Source organism: Lacerta agilis, chromosome 9 (assembly GCF_009819535.1).
Source record: "Lacerta agilis isolate rLacAgi1 chromosome 9, rLacAgi1.pri, whole genome shotgun sequence".
NCBI lineage: Eukaryota > Metazoa > Chordata > Lepidosauria > Squamata > Lacertidae > Lacerta > Lacerta agilis.
Window position 1 is genome coordinate 56,841,082 of NC_046320.1, and position 11,391 is coordinate 56,852,472.

The window sequence follows — 11,391 nt, forward strand, 5'->3', positions numbered from 1 at the left end:
TAGTTTAAGTTTCTGGCTTTTTTCCTGAAGTTAGCTATAAGGTCTGTGGGGTGGTTCCTCGTGAGTAACCAGGCAAGACTCCAAACCGTCTTTTAACAGGTTTATTGTGCATGCTATTTACAGTGCAGAGCTACAAGTTCACGTCTGTATCAGTCACTCACAGAATCCGGGAGTGGCCCCTTCCGGTTGCGACCCCAACATAAGAGTTTCGGTATCCCAAATCTCCGCCTCCCCTCCTTGCGTTTCACTCCTCTGCACACTTGGGGCGCCAGAAATGGCGTGTCTCCCTCCTCGCCCACTGAGGGTAGTGCAGGGTCTCTCCAACATCCCCAGAGCCTCTGCTCTCAAGACCCGAAGCTGCCTGCCCCTCCCCACTGGAGACATCGCTGCTTCCTCTGCTGGAAGAGGAGGTGCTGCTGGTCAGGTGGGGCTGGGGCTCTCTGTAGCATCCCAAGAGCCCTTCCACCACCCTGCGCTGAGCCGGGGACAGTTCCCTAACATTAGCAACCATAATTTCCTGGTTCAAACAAAACCAATAAATTATAGTTAGATGCAAGATTCCACATTTCATTAATGAATGCCATGAGAGAAGGGGATGTGTTCATGGGCAAAACGCTTGTTGGCTATTAAGCAGAGACAGAATCACCCACACAAAGTCACTGGAAAACTTTGGTTTGTCACTGCATAATGTGTGTCATAGCTCTCAGCCTTATTACTACAACAGCTCATTCCAAGGAATAAGCTGGATGATGCCTCACTAAAAAATGAGGAGTAGACACAGTTGTTTCCATTGAACAACAACAACAAAAAACCGACTCAGCATAAGCAATGAAATGTACATGACTATACAATTATTACCTATGGACACTTGAAGTAATTCCCATAACAAACTCATTCTACATTTAGTGGGGAAATGTTCCCACTCATCTATAAAAAATAATCATTTTATTTTTTTACAAATAAAGCACCTCCTCCCCAAAAGAGTTTACAATCTAGATTTTTGCAATGGGGGGGGGGGAGATAATAGCTAAGGGTTACAAGGTGAACTAATTCAGTTAATAAAACCATTTATTATATTGCTCCTCATTGGATATTACAGTGGTGCCTCGCAAGACGAAATTAATTCGTTCTGTGAGCGCTGTCGTATAGCGAAAATTTCATCTTGCGAAGCACCAACGGGGGAAGAGCAGTTTGACAAAAAAAACGGATTTTTTTTTCATCTTGCGAGGCAAGCCCATTGAAAAATTCGTCTTGCGAGACAGCCTTCCGCTAGCGAATGCCTTTCATCTAGCGAGTTTTTCGTCAAGCGATGCATTCGTCTAGTGGGGTACCACTGTATTCTCTTCCCCCAATGTATTTGTTGCTCCCCTCATACTTTTTACCGTATAATAGCAGACCAATTTCTGCTAAGAGAGATTAGGTACTGGTCCACACCATCCCTATTTGTGCAGTTTCTATGGAGACAGATTTAAATCTATTTCTAAGTTTCCTTTTTCAAAAAGATCTACTGCATTAAAAAAGCACCTTAAGTGCATACTTTACCGATAAACGTGAAAATTGTCCGTTATATGCAACAGCTTATTATCCCATGTTAATATTAACCTCTAGCTAAAGTTTTCTTTCATATTTTGGGGAGGCGTAGAAAAGCTTTTCATCTTGATTAGATTTCTTTCCTTAGCACAGGACTAAGCAAGTATCTATACAACCATACATTGCTCTTAATGTGGTACTCTCTGCTCAGGGAATGGGGAGTACCATTCCCTGAGCAGTACCATTGTACAGTAGTAATAGCGACAATGAATGCTTATGTTCGCATGTAGAAAATATCAAATGATTGTCTGCTTTGTTTTCCTACCAAAACAACTTCAATGGATCAGGATGTTGGCACAGCAGTTTAAATGTTAAGTTATGAGGGTCAAGCCCTATGGGATTTTATTGGAAGTTCTTAATTAACCCAGATTTCCTAAATGCTTTTGAGAACATGATATTTGATACCAGAGAAAATGAATGTCTAGTCAACCCATAAGAATACTCTGCACATAACCAGAGGAATTCAAAGAATGCTCTAGAAATTAGAGCTGTAAAACATACAAGAAGATACAGCCGCCACACTGCTATCAAAACTTCATTCAGTTGTATGAGTTAAGACCAAACAATAGGCTATCAGCACGAGTACTGCAGACTAAATCAAAGCTGGTTGTATATAGACTTTCCCTTCATTTATAAATCACATATATGAGAACTCACCAGTTTTCTCAGACACATCAGATGCTGGGGTGGCTGGCTTACTAATGTTATCAGGAACATTGTCATTTTCTTCACCAACAGATGCAGCACCATCTTTTGAAGGAGAACTTGTGGTATTCTTATCTACTGCATCCAAAGAAGCAGAAGAAGCCTCCTCCTGATCTGCAGAAAGGCCAGGGGAAGGGGCACTCTCTTCCTCCACACATGTCTTCCTTCCAAAGCGAAAGCGGTCCAGGTTAAGCAGACTCATGATTGGCCTTCCACTTCTGTCAGATTATGGAGTTCAATTTAAAATCCCTCAGGATTACGATAGCACCATATAAATGAAGAGTAGCTAGAGATTGAAAAACAAAACAAAACCCAAAGGGTGAGGTGGAAGATACATGATAGAGTTGGGCAGGGAGGCATTTCTTCTCCCGCACCATCAGCACCTGAAGTTTTAACCTTGAATCTCAGTCGCATACATGGCCACAAGACTTCTCAAATTGCTCACAGACAATTCCCGGTCACAAAACACACCTGGTACATGGTTAATTTTGAACACTATCTCCAGTACCTTGCCCATGATCTCTCATGCACCTTGGTGGATCTCTCACACACCTTCAGAAGGGAAGATTTAACATCTTCTTGGACATCCCCCACCCCACCCCCAAGTCAATCTCTCCATTTAGCTTTCATAAGTCATAATGTGGAAGGATCAAGAGCACATAAAGCTGGCCAAACATCTTCAAGTGCCTTGTCCACAAGAACTTGAAAGGATCCCATACAACTTGATAAGCTGGCAATCTGGAACCTCCCCCAGAGTTATATTAATTGGCAATGTTTCCCTTAAAGTGCATTTCAAATTTATCACAACAAGCCTCTGAGGGTTTTTGATATTTTCACCCTGGAAAAGCTCTGCAGGATGATGCAATGGAAGCGGGCATTTATATTTTATTCGTCACAATTGCTGCCATATGGCAGCCATGATTATGTGCTCTCACCTGTGCCTTTTTACTATACAATGTGTGCCACATTTGCTTCAGTCACCACCCTGGTCAGCTGTGACCAAGGTATGTGAGTGGGTTGGCAGAGAATGGATGGATTTCGCTTTCTCCACCAGCCTGTTTGGCAGAAGGCAATCCACACCTGTTAAGCAACTAATACTCTGCGCTTCCATGCAGGCTGCAGAAGACGATTTCCCTCTTCTATGACAAGCATGGAAACACAGGATACTATGATTACTTACCTTTCTAAAATATTTGTAGGCTACCTTTTAAGGTCAACCCCCCTCAAGACTATTTCCAACATGTAGATTCACAATATATAATCAGTAGTAACTTTAAAACCATAAAACACCTGCTGTATACAGCAGATTTTAAAGGTTAATATTCAATTGAAGCCATAAGTTTTTCTTTTAGGGTTAATTAATAGGATGCACAACTGAAAAAGGACTATGGAAAATTATTCCAATATATGATTACAGAAGTAAGATTGTTATATGCACAAAGACGGAAATATACAGCCCTACCTACTATAGAGGAATGGTTGGCTAAAATTATTGGACATAGCTGAGATAGCAAAGTTAATGAGTTTAATTTGAGAAAAATCATTATTGACATTTATTAAGGATTGGAAATTTCTTATGGACATTTTGCATGAATGAGGAAATGAACTTGTAATATCGTAAAGTCCCTTTCCCTTGTGCCCACCTGCTTATTTGCTTTCACAAATGGGTGCACAAGTAGAGACCCTGATACAAGCACCCCAATACTGAAGATTATTTTGGGTAACCTGACCACAAACCATTTAAGGTCTTAAGAGAGCCAGGGTGGTGTGCAGTGCTTCGAGTTGGATTAGGACCCAGGAGACTACAGTTCAGATCCCCACTTGGGCAGAAGTTCACTGGGTGATCTTGGGCCAGACACTGACCTCACAGGGTTGTTATGGGGATTAAGTGAGGAGGGAGGGAACCATGCACACCACCTGGAGCTCATTGGAGAAATAGATGGGACATAAATGCATAAATTAAATACCAGCACTTTGAACTGGATCATAGGTCTACCACATTCTGACCAACCAGCCCTCACCAATACCCAGTATGTTGCATTTTGTGCCAAGTGATGTTTCTGAACCATCTTTAAAGGCAGGCCCACATAGAATGCTTTGCAGTAGTCCAGCTTGGTTATCACTTGTGAATGGTTAACTAAGACAAGGTCTCTCCTCTCTAAATAGGGTCGAAGTTGGCACACCAGCCTAAATTGGTAAAAAGCAGTTGGCCACTCCTGCCACCTGAACTTCCCCATTTAGTGCCGAGTCCAAAACTCCCCAACTCCATACTTCGTCATTCAGGGCAGTGCAAGCCTATCTAACAACTGCAAACTTCCATCCAGAGTACTCTGTTTACCACCCCACAGTATTTCCTTGCCTGCATTAAGCCCCAGCCTGTTCACTCTTATCCAGCTCTAAACCACTTCCAGACACCGAGGCAAGAGTTCCATAATCTCCATGGAATGAATAGATGGAAATGATATGGAGGTAGAGTGTCAACTGCATAGTGATGACACTTTAGCCCAAACCTCCAGGAAACTTCCCCAAGTGGTTTCATGCAGATGTTAAATGTGTGGGAGTCAAGATGCTCCACTAGACATATTCATTATAAGGCGGCACATAAGTTAACAGATACAGTGGTACCTTGGTTTATAAATTTAATCTGTTCCGGAAGTCCGTTCTTAAACCAAAGCGTGCTTTCCCATAGCAGCAGGGGACTCAATTTACAAATGGAACATACTCAACAGAAGTGAATCATGTTCTTATTCCAAGGCTAAGTCCACAAAACAAAACACCTACTTTCGGGTTTGTAGCATTCTTAATCCAAGTTGTTCATAAACTAAGCTGTTCTTAAACCAAGGTACCACTGTATAAAGCAGAGTGGAAGCTCACCAGCATCAGTTTCCGAGACTTATTCTCCAAAAAGGACTGAAGCCACAGTAACACTGTGCCTCCTCAGCCCAACCCATAGTGACAGTTCAGAAAATACCAAGGACAACAGCACTGAAAGCCACTGAGAGGTCAATAACTCATAGGACTGGACTCTCCACCCCCTCAATCTATTCTCCAATGCAAGGAATCCACCAGGGCAATCAAGGCTGTTTCTAAATCAGCCTCAAACAGATCATCAGCATCATCTAATATTACCTGGAGTTGAAAAACCACCACACACTCCAGCATCTTGTTCATGAATGGCAGGCTAGAAACTGGGCAGTAACTATCCCACATTTAGGTCTAAATTTGGTTTCTAAAGGTGACCATATCTGAGATCCATAGTTCCAGCCCAGCCCAGACAAATTTTAGTAACTAGGAAGGGCAATGATCACTAGAACATGTGGTAGGCCTCAATCCTGCAAAGAGTGGTACTGTCTTCAAGTTGTTCTAGTACCATCTATTTCAAACTACGCGAGCAACTTTATAACTGAAATATGCAAGCAAACTGATCCCAGTGGGCCTTCAAGGGTTCTAGTTTTTGCAACCCAGTGTCTACACCCCCCAAAAAAAAATCACTACTAGATGACATTGAAAAAACACAATGGTGATGGAAAAGTCAGTATTTTTCACTTTCATCACCACAATGAAGAATGACTGAAGATGAACTCTTATTTGTGTTCAGTCATATTATTTACGAATCTTCCACCATTCATTCTAATCAGCCCTGCTGTCTCATCATCCTCAGCTTCTTGGAATACCAATAAACTGGCTTTACTCTACAACTGGATTGAGTCAATAGCTTGTTATCCACTCATTCCAAACAGAGACCAAAGTATTGCGTGGTATCACAGAATTAGCATAAAGTTATTTTTTTGTGAAAGCACCACAGCTATAGGACACAGCTAGGGGTGCCTACTGAAAGGAGTTACCAGGGTCCTAAACCAATATTAAACTGCTTCTGAACAGCTAGATGGGCAGCACATAGAGCATTCAAACAAAACAAATGGAGAACGTCCTAGTCTGTACTGACTTTTAAATGCTGGATTCCAGCTGTGAGGCACTTTTAAGGCATTTGTGTTTTTATAAAATTATTATTTATTAAATGTATTATATTTGTATACCGCCCTACACCCATAGATCTCAGGGCACCTTTAAATTGCGATTTCCTCATGTTTTATCAGGCTGAGGTTTCAATCTGCCTGAAAGGGACCCACAAGGGTCCAACCCCCTGGGTTTGCAATGCAGGAATCTCAACCAAAGCATCAATGTTTGAGAGCTGCTCGCTAGTGATAGAAGCAAATGCAAAGCCAGGCAAGATCTCTTCAAGCTGCCACACACCTTGACATTTATTTTAGCAACCTGCTCACACAGCAACATCAGAGCGACAGAAAGTGTGAGTGCAGGGAGGGGTGGGGGGAACAGGGAATATTTTATATAATAATAATAATAATAATAATAATAATAATTTATTATTTATACCCCGCCCATCTGGCTGGGTTTCCCTAGGCACTCTGGGTGGCTTCCAGCAGAATATTAAAATACAATGATTCATCAAATATTAAAAATTTCCCTAAATAGGGCTGCCTTCAGATGCCTTCTAAAAGTATGATAGTTGTTTATTTCTTTGACATCAGATGGGAGGGCATTCCACAGGGCGGGTGCCACTACCAAGAAGGCCCTCTGCCTGGTTCCCTGTAACTTTGCTTCTCACAGTGAAGGAACTGCCAGAAGGCCCTCGGAGCTGCAACACAGTGTTCAGGCTGAACAATGGGGGTGGAGACGCTCCTTCAGGTATACTGGACAGAGGCCATTTAGGGCATTAAAGGTCAGCACCAACACTGAATTATGCCCGGAAATGTACTGGGAGCCAATGTAGGTCTTTCAGGAGCGGTGTTATGTGGTCTCGGCGGCTGCTCCCAGTCACCAGTCTAGCTGCCGCATTCTGGATTAGTTGCAGTTTCTGGATCACCTTCAAAGGTAGCCCCATGTAGAGCGCATTGCAGTAATCCAAGCGGGAGATGCGCCACTCTGGTGAGACAGTCCACGGGCAGGTAGAGTCTCAGCCTGTGCACCAGATGGAGCTGGTAAACAGCTGCCCTGGACACAGAATTGACCTGCGCCTCCACAGACAGCTATGACTCCCAGGCTGAGCACCTGGTCCTTCAGGGGCACAGTTACCCCATTCAGGACCAGGGAGTCCTCCACATCAGCCTGCCCCCTGTCCCACAAGAACCGTACTTCTGTCTTGTCAGGATTCAACCTCAATCTGTTAGCCACCATCCATCCTCCAACCGCTCCCACAAGACCTTCATAGCCTTCACTGGTTCTGACTTAAAAGAGAGGTAGAGCTTTTAAAAGAGAGGTACAGTACAGCCTCCATTCTAAGTAAACACTCGTTGGTCAGAGCTTCCTTCTGCCTCCATAATCCGGCCTGCCTTAAACCCTTCCCCCCCCCCGGCCCCCAATGCCTCGGGGGTTTAGGCTCCAAGAGTCGGCAGACGCACACATCCCAACGCCCCCACCCTATCGTTCCGCCCTCCAAATCCCGGCCTCTCCTTCTCCCCCCCGCCCTCCTCCCCACACAATAGTCGTCCTGCTGCCTCCACCATCTTCCCTCGCGAGAAGAAGAAGAAAAAAAACGCCACTTTTGTCGCCTGGGAAGGAAGGATGAGGAAGACATTCTGCCCCCAAATTAACGCACAGTTCCCCACAAACCACAGCGCTATCTCCGTTCTCCCCCACCTCCCGTGCAGCAAATAGTCTGAGAGGCAAACAAAAGATGGGAAAGGGGAGAGGGGGGGAGGAAAAGGGGGCCGGCGCCAACCCCCCACCCCCACCCTCTTTCTCTCTCTCTCCCTCCCTCCCTTCCCTCCTCTCCCCCCTCACAACAACACCGGGTGTTTCTTCCTTACCCCGCCCCCGCTCCGAGGAGGCGCGCGAGCCTTTCCAGAGCGCCGACACCGGCCAGCGGCGACGGCAGAAAGGAAAGGGGGGGGGGAAGCGGGCTGTGCCGAAGGGATGACGGCGGCGGCGGCGGCGGCGACAATGACGGCGAAGGCCGAACTCAGCCAGCGAGCTCGGCAAGGCGAACGATAGAGACGGAGGGGAGAGAGAGGCGAGCGGGGGGGGGGAGGGGTCGTTGAGAAAAGAGAAAGAAAGGGAGGATTGTACCCCAAAGCGGCGCCTAGTGATGACCTCACTGAGTTCCCTTCGTTTTTCCCAGCATTCCTCTCTGTCTCTCTATATCTGTCTCTCTCTCTGGCTTTTTGTTGTTTGTTTATTTATTTAGATATTTATCCACCATGCCTCTTCGTGCCCTACGTGTGATGGGATATATACATATACAGAGAGAGAAACAAATACACACACACACACAAACAATACATACACGCATATATATGCGCACTCAGACGCGCGTGCACATATATGTACCCGCGTGCCCGCGCGCACATGTTTGCCCCAAGAGCACGCAATAAATTCAGCTGGCGAATTCCGCCCGCTCAGAGGCATCCGCAGCCCCTCACGGTGCACCCGCGTGACGGCAGTTGGCTGCCCGAGATCCTCGACTTGAAGGTTTTTTTTCTGGGTTGCCAGTCCTAGGCAAGAGTTTAAAGGAGCCCTTAAATCCACATAAATCTGCCTTTAAATCTTCAAGATGGAGACTGCAGAAATGAAGGGAAATTGAGCTTGATTATTTATAGATATATAGATGTGATGGCATGGAGATGTGAGATTGTGGGTGCTTTCTTGAGAGAGAAGATCATGTATGTAATATGACGTGGGTGGTGCTGTCCACAGAGCCTAGGGCAGGGGTCCCCAAGCTAAGGCCCGGGGGCCGGATGCAGCCCAATTGCCTTCTAAATCTGGCCCGCGGACGGTCCGGGAATCAAAATGTTTTTGAATGAGTAGAATGTGTGCTTTTATTTAAAATGCATCTCTTGGCTATTTGTGGGGCCTGCCTGGTGTTTTTACATGTGTAGAATGTGTGCTTTTATTTAAAATGCATCTCTGGGTTATTTGTGGGGCATAGGAATTGGTTCATATTTTTTTTCAAAATATAGTCCGGCCCCCCACAAGGTCTGAGAGACAGCGGACCGTCCCCCTGCTGAAAAAGTTTGCTGACCCCTGGCCTAGGGCTTGCCGATCAGAAGGTTGGCAGTTTGAATTCCCACGAAAGGGTGAGCTTCTGTTGCTTGGTCCCTGATCCTGCCCACCTAGCAGTTCGAAAGCATGTCAAAGTGCAAGTAGATAAATAGGTACTGCTCCAGCGGGAAGGTAAATGGCGTTTCTGTGCGCTGCTCTGGTTTGCCAGAAGCGACTTAGTCATGCTGGCCACATGACCCAGAAGCTGTACGCCGGCTCTCTTGGCCAATAAAGCGAGACGAGCGCCGCAGCCCCAGAGTCATCCACAACTGGACCTAATGGTCAGGGGTCCCTTTACCTTTACCTACCGTAATATGTATATAGTGTTGATATGTGTGTGTGTAATTATTTAACAAAAATGAATTGATTATTAAAAAAAAGCAGTTTGCAATATAAAACAAAAGATTAAAATTCTTGATAAAAACAGTTTAAAGCAAGTATTAAAAACATCAAAAGGATTATCAAAATCAACACTAGCTAAAAAAAGAAATAAAACACCTTCAACTTCTACATGTCTGGGTAGGCTTGCCTAAAAAATGTTTTACGCAGGTGCTGAAAACAAGAGCTAGTGTGGCTTAGTGGTTAGTGCTGGACTAGGACGTGGGAGACCAGGTTCAAATCTCCACTCTGCCCTTTTGGGGGGTTCAGGTAAAAGTTGTTGAGCTTTAGGAAGGAAAGTCCTGTTTTGGAGGGGTTCAGGTCAAAGTTGTTGAGCTTTTTATAGGGGAACAAAAGTTGTTGAGGGGAGCCAGTGATCTACCACAGATGTCCAGTGATCTACCGGTTGCATGTGCCTGCTTTAAACTCCTTGGAGAAAAAGGCAGTATTCATGCAATGAATAAATATAGTGAAGGTGCTTGCCTGATGCTTATAGGCAGGGAGTTCAAAAGTGTAGGTGCTGCCATGCTAAAATGCATTTGCAGATTGAGTATTATATGGCAGCTGTAACACAGCCAGTTTCTTAGGTAGAAGTGGGCATAGGCCATCCCGCAAGTAAACTGACCCCAGCTGTTAAGAGTTTAATGTACTAATTGTGACACATTAAACATTGCCTGGTAGCAAATAGACAACCAGTGCAGATCTGTGAGCAGAGGTATTATATGCTGACTGGGTTTTACTCCTGTCAACAACTGTGCGACAGCAATCTGCATTAATTGCAGCTTCCAAATGAGGTGCAAGGGAGGTTCCACCTAGAGTGCACTGCTGTAATCCAACCTTGAAGTCATTAGTGACTGAATTACTGTGGTCAAGCTCTCCAGCTGTAGTTGGTTGCACCAGCTGCAGCAGGTAAAAGGCATTTCTAACCCCTGAGGCTACTTGGGCCTTCAGCAGCAGAGCAGGATCCATAAGCATCTTCAAAACTGTGTACCTGACCCTTAAGCAGGAGTACAACCCCACCCAGGGCAATAAACTGGCCAATTTATCAGACACTGGAACAACTAAACCACAGTATCTCTGTCTTGCCAGGATCCAAGATCAACTTACCGGTATTTTCCCTCATCCATCCTACCACCTCATCCAGGCACCTGTCAAAGGCCTGCATGGCCTTTCCAGAGTCAGATGTTATGGAGAAACAGAATCAAGTGTCATTAGCATAGTGTTATAAGAAAAAAACTGCTCCTTTATCCTTTATCCAAGAGCCCGTATAGAGTCCTTATGTAGGTTTTCTATCAGTAGGAGAAAATAACAGAGGCCAAACAGATAATATTGAGAAGCAAAGCAGCTAGTAAGCATTATCTTTATTAAACTGTTGCAACAGGGTCCCCCGCTCACCCCACGCAGGGAGGGAAGAGAGGAACTCAGAACAATGGTGTACAAGCTCTTATATAGACATTTGAAATTGCCTCCCCTGTAGCTCAAGACCACCCCTCAAAACATCATACATACATCACAGAAAGAGGTGGTCCCCAGCAGAAATTTGAGTGTGTTGCTTCTCTCCTGTCTGCCTTATCCATTGCCTTTTCTGGGTAGCCTGCCCATTCCTTAGAGATGGTAAATACTTAGTTCCTGAATCTCTTACGCATATTGATAGTATGC

General features: G+C 44.9%; 1 protein-coding gene across 1 annotated transcript in view; it reads right to left on the reverse strand.

Moving 5' to 3' along the window:
- Positions 1-8,227, reverse strand: part of SMARCAD1 (SWI/SNF-related, matrix-associated actin-dependent regulator of chromatin, subfamily a, containing DEAD/H box 1) — a 76,334-nt gene extending 68,107 nt beyond the window's left edge. The window contains 2 exon segments of the mRNA XM_033160552.1: positions 2,248-2,581; positions 8,124-8,227. Of these exon segments, the coding sequence (XP_033016443.1) occupies positions 2,248-2,497 (250 nt within the window). The 5' untranslated portion in view covers positions 2,498-2,581; positions 8,124-8,227.
- Between the last annotated feature and the right edge of the window lie 3,164 nt (positions 8,228-11,391).